The sequence below is a fragment of the Scomber japonicus genome, chromosome 20, assembly GCF_027409825.1.
Source record: "Scomber japonicus isolate fScoJap1 chromosome 20, fScoJap1.pri, whole genome shotgun sequence".
Classification (NCBI taxonomy): Eukaryota; Metazoa; Chordata; class Actinopteri; order Scombriformes; family Scombridae; genus Scomber; species Scomber japonicus.
The window spans coordinates 20,258,293-20,267,021 of record NC_070597.1 but is presented as its reverse complement, the minus strand read 5'-3'; the positions used below and the strand labels follow the sequence as shown (position 1 = coordinate 20,267,021).

Genomic DNA, 8,729 nt, shown 5'->3' with positions numbered 1-8,729 from the left:
GTAGTAGAGCATGTATGACTGTATTTCTCTTTGGAAATCGTCCTTTTATTGAAGAAGCTGAAAGTCAGTTTGGCCCGTTTTCTCTTCAGATGGTAGACGTCAGTGGTCACGTCCTGGTCCAGCATTTTTAAGACGAAACTGCTGAAGTCATGAGTCATTTTAAAATATTTACTTTCAGAGATTTGGGTGCGATAACTTTTCTCTGATGATCGCTGCCAATGACTATCATCACTGCTCTCTCTCTGTATCTGTGACACCGACATTAAATAGATGCAATCAAAGCAGAGCATGTAAACACAACTCAACACTACTCTCTCTGTCCTCCTGCAGCATTACAATGAGCCAGTTTATTTTTATTTTTAAATGCATTATTTATTTTCCCCATAAATGTGTTGTTTTAAACACTATATTGAAAGATTTCAATATATATTGGTTAATATAATAATTATTATTTTACTCTATTAATTTGTGATGTCTTATTTAATTTTGGCCATTTTGGTCTTCCATAGCCCTGCACAGATAATTACATATAAGTAAACATGACTTTACATCGAAAGACATCTGGACTTTCCTAGTTTCCTGGAGTTTAATGAGAAATCTGACTTCACAGGAGGGATTAGACCCTTTAAGATTATCTGAAGCACAGTTAGGGCTTTTATTTATTTTATTTTTTAAATCCTAAAAACAGCAGACTGACAACACCTGAACTGATCGAATGTCACAAGGACAAAAAGACGCTCAAGATTGAAAAGGTGTGAGAGAAGAAAGCAGTGAAGAGGAACAATAACTATGAGTGTAACACTGATGAACTGCAGCTATGACTGAGCTGATGTTAACTTTTTATCCACCTCCAAGAGGAATTGTTGACAGAAATATGAAAGTAAAACAGGCAAAAAGTCTAGAAACTAGAAATAGTCGTGCAAAACCAGCTGGTATAGCTATCAGCATTATTCAACATGCAAAGTAAGATTCACTCCAGCACACCGGGTTTCACAGTGTCTCATTTTGCTTTCTCATAAAGATCACTTTACAAACTTGGAGGGTAACCCCAACTTTGACTTTTTATTTTTCACAGCGACACGTAAACAGACGCCCAGAGCCGACAACCTGCAAAACACAAACTCATTGAATGCTTCAAACGCTTTGTTGCCAGACATTTTTTATGACTTTTTAACTCTAAAGAAATAAAGAAAAAGAAAAAAAAAAAGCCAAAATTTGATTTTATCCACACGCACACGAAATTCCTCTTGGAGATGCGAACAAGCTCAGCAGCAGTCCTGCAGGTGCACGGTAACAAAAAGAGAGGCGTCTACATCGGAGCTATTACAATACAGATCGCCCGTGTTTGCAGTTATTCGCTTAAAAAGGTGACGGCCAGTGAAGTGGAGCAGACGCTGAAAAGAAAGTGTTTGTTTGTTTGGTTAATATTGGAGGTTCTAAGTGACCTCTGATAATAACTTACACAGAACTTTGTTGTGTTTTCTGTCCATGAAGCTAATGGACAAACTAGAGAAGAGAAACTGAAAGGCGGCCTTCACTACAAGTAAAATTAATTTACTACTGACAGAAGAGACTTAACGGAAGTTAAGGTGTTGAAAAAAAAATAAAAATTCCGACGACAGCCCACGCCACGGCTCTGTGTGACTGTCTCGCAAACAACAGTGAGAGTATTGTAGTGAACTGGCATGAACCCTCTTATGATGATGTCATTAACAGCATCATAAGGAGGGGTTTCACTTGGGGTGCTGTCCTCTCCGCTAGGACACCGACCATTCGCCTGTGTCGTAGGAGCAGGTGTTCACAGGGAAAGGACAGTTTGTTAGTTGTTGTTTAAAAACCATAAACCCTAAACAGAGTCCCAAAACTAACAAAGAAAATAATGATTAAAATAAAATAATATAATCTTACAATAATTCAACACGGGAAGAGTTTGCAGTTTGGCGCAGTCAGTCCAGGCAGTGCTGAGAGGGCTGTTTTCGCGGCCTGTTACTTGTTCTGATGATTTGGACTAGATGGTTGGGATGATGAAGGAGGGAGGAGGGGATTGGGGGGTGGGGGTTTGTGAAACAGCACGCCTCTGAAAACACAGACCGGGCGCCTCGATCCCACCCCCTGTCATGGAGGTGAAGGAGGGAGGCGGTGAGGTCTTTTCCTCTTTCTTTTTATTTTTTTGTGTGTTCGTTTGTTCTCCGCGTCCTCCGCTGCAGGGCTCAGTCCAGCTCGATGGGGCTGCTGTCCTCCTGAGCTTCCTCAGCCCCGTCGTCATCCTCGCCCGACCCCATCAGGCTGTTCAGCAGGTTTCCTGCAGGGTGCAACATCTCTCGTCATCATCCCTTATGTAAACATGCCTATAGATCAAGTGCATACACTATTTTATAATGTGATGCTCTTTAAAATCATGCTTTACTTGTTACATCTATGTGCATATAATTAAACACAAGTTCTTGCATCACACTTCATGTTTAAAACCTGAGGGTTAAAATGAGTAACACAAATTCAAGAGTAAAGTGACGTGTTATTCAGTTCATGTAGATAAGTAATCCAGACCTAATAACAAAGTTCATCAGTAACTTATATGAAAAAGAAAATGAAGTCTGATCAAGTAAGATAAGATCAACTCAAGAGCTGAAACAATTGAATAAGTGGATTTACTGACTAGTCAATCAACCAAATTCATCTGCAAGCAATTTGATTGTGTTTTTTTAAGCAGAATTTCACCTGTTCCATGTTTTCAAGTGTGAATAATTTCTGGTTAATCGTCTTTAAAGGCTGGTCAAACAACACATTTTAAAACGTCACCATTTGCTCTGGGAAAATATAATGACATGTTTCAGTGTTTGACATCGATAATCATTTATCGATTAATCCATTAAGAAATAACTGTTAGAGCTTTTATTATGACACAACAAAATGACACTGCAGATCCTGGTTGGGTAAATCAATAGAAGTGAAATATATAGTGTGGGTACACTCACCTAGCAGTCCACCGTATGAAGGGGATTGTTTGGGTGGAACCCCAAAGAAAAGCTGTCCTATTCTGTCAAGATACTGAAGAGCAAAGACATCCAGACAGAGACAGAGAGAGAGAGACAGAGACAGAGAGAGAGAGAGAGAGAGACACAGACACAGAGAGAGAGAGAGAGAGACACAGAGAGAGAGAGACAGAGACACAGACACACAGAGAGAGAGAGAGACACAGAGAGAGAGAGAGACACAGAGAGAGAGAGAGAGAGAGAGAGACAGAGACAGAGACACAGACACAGATAGATAGATAGATAGATAGATAGATAGATAGATAGATAGATAGATAGATAGATAGATAGATAGATAGATAGATAGATAGATAGATAGATAGATAGATAGAGAGAGAGAGAGAGACATGACAGAACACGAACAGGACAATGTTAACAGCATTCTTTGCTTATTTCATCATGATAGTTGAGGTAGACCAGCATAACACAGAAGGTGGCAAAAAAAGAAAGAGAAAACACTCACCTCATTATACATGGGGTCCCTCTTCAAAGAAGGTTGATATTGCTCACATAACACTGTGAAAACTGTTAATTTACCCCTGAAGAGACAAGGAGAAGAACATTTTAAAATCCTCCATCTACTTTTTACTACTACTACTTTTTAGCAATTCTGTCAATCATTAAAACATATAAGCTCAACAATAGTGATATTAGATGAAGAGTTATTTTAGTTCTATCTGCTGTACAAAATTCATGATAATCAAATGTGATTACTGCTGCTGTAGGAAGTCAGTTTACTGCATGCTGTGAATAACCGCTGATGCAGTGTGTGCAGATATTGTGAAGGGAAAGTATTGTATGAATATATATAAATGCTTGTGTGAACTTAGTGAAAGGTTAAAAATGGTCAGTTAAAGTCAGATAAATCATGTTTGTGAGTGTGAACAGGGTGTTCCTGTGTGAAACTGAAACAAAGGACATTTGTTTGTTCTGAAACAAATTCTACCACCCGTCTGTTTGGGTATAATCGTGAACAGAGTGGTCACAACAACTCCTGGAGGCTGGTGTGAAACAGATTAAGAAGTATTCACCCCACTAATCAGGGCTCACTCCTCCAGAGCAGCTTCTATGTCTGTATCAAGTGTTGTCTGAATTTGGGGACACTAAATGATATTGCGATAATAATGAGTTCTACATATATACATATTTAATTTTTCTCACCCATCCACTGCCAGCAGCAGAAACCAGATAAAGTTTAGTAGAGGCTGGACAAAGGGAGGGCCCTTCTCTATGGACGGGTGTTTCTCTGTGTATGTGCTGAACACCACGGAAGCGCTGTTTTTGTTCTTTAGGCAGAGGAACCTGTAGAGGTGGGAGGTTCAGTGGAAGGAGGGGGGACAGAAATAGAAACAAGGAATGGAGGGTAAAGACAGAAGGAGACGATGGGAAAGAAAATATTACGGAGTGTTACACAAGGGAGGATGTAGAGAGAGAAAAAGATAGAGAGAGGGAGGGACAGTAGACCAGAAACAGAGAGATCAAAGACACTTTGAAGAAAGTGCTGACAGATAGAAAGCAGATATGACTGCAGGGCCGCCATGATAGAGAAGGATGCATCAATACAACTTTCTCTGCTGCACACAAGAAATCCTGAGAGCCTTAAATCTAATAATAAGTCTGCTGCTGCACTCAGCAGGAAGACAATTCTAAGCTGGCAGGTCAGAAGTTACGGATATTTGTTTTCTACACTGTGTTCTACACAATAATGATGTTGTGTCCAGTGCATTGTGGGTGAGCGTTCACTTACTGTAGGACGGCTTGCGCCACAAACATGTCGACCTCGCTGCGGAAGCCCCGTGACGCTGAGAACTCCACCAGCATCTGTGCACAGCCTTCCCCATCAGACGAATGCAGGAAGTGGTAACGAGACTCACTGTAGTTTTGCTCTGAACACATAAACAAATGTCATATTTTCACGGCTGAGATTGAGACTTTGACACAGGAGCAACCTGCACTGTAAGAACACTGAGGTAACAGAAGCTTGGATGGACTCAGCCGGGTGGCGATTAATGAATTTCTGCTCTTCTTGTGCATTAACGTACACTAACTCTAGGAAACAGGGCCGGGGGGGGGGGGGGGGGGGGGGTCTTCTGATGTGAGAGGACATGAGTCATGAACCACTAATATCTTAAATAATGGCTTAAATACAGAAACAGATGTTTTGATTCACATCATACAGCGCTCGTGTACTCTGCTCTCAAGTCTAAGTGTGATTTGCTGGGCTTGTTCTAATAAGAACTGTCAATAAAAAAAATGGAAATTGGATTTGATATAAAAGCAGTACTCAAAGGAAAACTGAAGCTGTTTTACAATACTGTATAAAATTATCAATTAACTGATGTTTTATATAATAAGATTCAATTCTGACAGTCACTGTGAATCTAATTCATATGCATTTGTAATTATTCTTCACACTGACTGTACAAACTAAGTGATTCACTGTGTTACCTTTCCACAAGGTGACAGCCAGCAGCTGGTGGAGTTTTGGGTGACCCAACTTGCCGGATCCTCCTGTGGACCATTTCAAGGCTCTGGACACAAACGCTACTCTCTCTGGAGAGTTCTGGTCCATCAAGCTAAACAGCTTAGCCAGGTGTTCTGACACACACACACACACACACACACACACACCGACATAAATATAATGATACAGAATATCCTTTCTAATCTGAAATTTCTTATTGTGTTTGTGACTTTTCTGAATGCAGTGACAATTTAATGCTGCTGCATAAAACACATTTTTACATTTTAGGAATGAAAACGTTACGTTCCTCTTATAACACGTTATTTCCATAAAAAGCTTAATTTGCTCAGTGTTGCAAAGTGTATTTCAGTGGGAGTGAAGTCAGTTATTAAAGTCAACATCTTAAGTGCTTCTTATTTGTAGACGCATCAATGCAAATCTTGTTCAAGTTTCTGCATGTTTGTTTAACGGTTAGAGAAATAACGAAAGACCAAACTCAGAGCTGCTGTTAATGTGACTTTCTCACAGCGCACATAAAAGCACACTATATCATGCTACCACCCACTACTGAACATGAGCTTATCATAAAATGTACAGTTTAGGACAAATATGTCTTTTAATAAAGGCTGAAAGCTGCCACTCACCTAATATTTCATCTTCAACTTTTGTCTCAGATTTCTCCAACACCTCCAGCACCAGCATGGACAGGTCTGCTGCACTGTTTTGCTGCAGAGCCAAACAAAACCAGATGTATGTTCATTTTTGTAAATTGTTATTATCAAAAGAATTCAATAATTTAGACAAGCTAAATCAATGTATCCACCATGAGTTCATCACCTAAAACTAACACTTAATAATGTGCTCACATGTGTGGCGTTTGTGTAACTACTCACAAATCATACTTCATATGCAGTTTGACCTGTAATGTTTTGTCAATATTAACCTTCTGTGCACTGTTGCACACAAAGTTGGACGCCATACAAAGGTTTTATTGTTACATGTAATGTTTCACTTCTTAATGTCAGGTTTACAGACACTGCTCTGATATTATAATGATACAAAACTAGACAATAAATAAACAAACAAACATGACACATGGCTTCCCACTTGGGGCTGCATGTGCACGTATAACACTCTTATCAGAATTGTTGAGCAGAAATCTAGAGTAGCATGTACCTGGTTATAGCTGAAGAAGAGTAGAGCGCCGTTGTACATCAGCTCCCTGGCCTCAGCATGTTTTGCCTGTGACATGTACCTGTTAGAAGACAGGAGAAGCGTCAGTGTCACGGGACAGACAGGATGACACTATCTGCTTATCTAGACAGACACCAGCTGTATTCACATTACTCGAGGCTATTCCTGCACGGAGCTGGAAGATAAGACAGTCATCATGCCGTTTGGTTTTTTGGCTTGAGATACAAAATAATGTATGAATAATGTAGTATGATTAAAGACAACATGTCAGTTGCAGTCATTTTACATTGCATATCTTGCAGAGAGGATTGCAATTATGACTCACTTACTACTGTAAATCTGAACAGGCTGTACATACTGTACATTAGGGCTGGGTATCATTACTCAATACCTTTTAAGATAGTGATTGAACCATTACCAAGTAATGTATCAAAGTAGTATTGAAACTTCTCCAGTCAAATGATACCTGCATTCAACCCTTTATGTACCCACATCTCGAAAAAACAGCCAATCGCCGCAAGTATTCTTCAATTTAATGCAACGCGATTGGCCCACTACAATATGTGGCGATAATGCTTCACTGTACAGTTTTGTACAATTATTTATGAACTATTTCAATCATTTGAACACTTTCATAATGTATTTATTTCAAAATAATGTGGATGGAGAGGGGTGGTGATATTTTAAACAACTGAATGCTTCCATTCACATGATGGGTATCAAATGCAGTTTTATGTTCCACTTTAAAAGGATACTGCTTTTGGTACTGGTATTGTCATATTTTAAAAAATATACCAAGCCTTACTGTGCATAACCACTTACTATATGTAAATAAAGTAACATCCTTCATTTATACCCAATCCCCATTTTAACATTTCTTGCACTCTTGTTTTAGACTATTTAGTCGTTTATTCATTCAGTGTGTATTTCTCCATTGATTGTAGTGTTGTTATTTTTATGTAAATGAATTGAGAGCCACCAACACGGGTTCAAATACCTTATATGGTAAAATACTTGGCCAATACAGGCTATTTTGATGAGTGAAGCCAATGACGAGGAAGCAGGAGGGTAACAACAAACTCACTCTATGACATGGAGGTGCTTTGATTCTAATTGGATTGGATTTAAAACATATCAGCTTCTATACTAAACTGTAGCCAGCCAATTCAGTAGTCTCATTAAAGCATATGTATCCGCTTCAGTCTTGTTACTTAATTGGATGTAATGGGTATTGAAGCTATGATTGTGCACCAGGCAGTCTCAATGCTACATTACCGACTATTGGATTCAGACCATAGCTGACAACATTTCTGCCCATATATGAACACTAGTAGACTATATAACTATAGTACTAATTACGAGATAAAAACATTTCTTACATTAGCCATTATTGGTCAAGACTGTGACAGTGCAGTGTATGGCTACCTGGCTAACTAAATGCTAACACAGCTGGACAACACCAACAAACATGTTTTAGAAAAGCGACAGCGTCTAAGAAAACAGTTAACCAGCTAATGTACACGCTAAGTACATTTTCTAACAAATAACATAAACACAGGCTGTCCCGGCTGTCTCGCATTAGCAACGCAGCTAACTCGGGCTTCGGCTATCAAGATGTATTGCTAAACACGTAGTTAGCCTGCTAGCTGTAGTTAGCAGTCCATTTTTTTCTAGCTGTAGGTGGAAGATTGACAACACAGCTGACCATACACGCAGCCAGGACCGACGTGAGTGGGCGGGTTCGTGTTGAAGTCCCTCCAATCACGAAGGGGCAGCACGTAGAAACGAGGATGACAGCAGAAAGGTCTGGAACAGGCCTCAAAATGCAAACTGACCCAACGGACACGAAATGAAGTCCTTACCTAAAAAATAGAGTCCTGTACATCTGGTGTGCTTCATAGTAATCCCCCTTTTCTACACTGGCTCGCAGTTTTCCTTCCACTCTTTGTACGCCTCCGCGGTTTCTGGCACTGGAGCACCTCAGAGACTCCTGCTCCGACATCGTTGTCGCTCCGCCGCAGCGCTGTATCCGAAGTGTT

The 8,729-nt window shown here is 39.8% G+C and overlaps 1 protein-coding gene across 1 annotated transcript; it reads right to left on the bottom strand.

The window, feature by feature from the left end:
• Positions 1 to 1,035: 1,035 nt before the first annotated feature.
• On the bottom strand, positions 1,036 to 8,729 carry get4 (guided entry of tail-anchored proteins factor 4). The gene is made up of 9 exons (XM_053340778.1): positions 8,553 to 8,729; positions 6,673 to 6,751; positions 6,141 to 6,222; positions 5,481 to 5,630; positions 4,780 to 4,918; positions 4,194 to 4,334; positions 3,496 to 3,571; positions 2,976 to 3,048; positions 1,036 to 2,302 (listed from the first exon to the last, which is right to left on the bottom strand). Exons 1-9 carry the CDS (start codon positions 8,690 to 8,692, stop codon positions 2,211 to 2,213), a joined length of 972 nt encoding a protein of 323 aa, XP_053196753.1. The 5' UTR covers positions 8,693 to 8,729; the 3' UTR covers positions 1,036 to 2,210.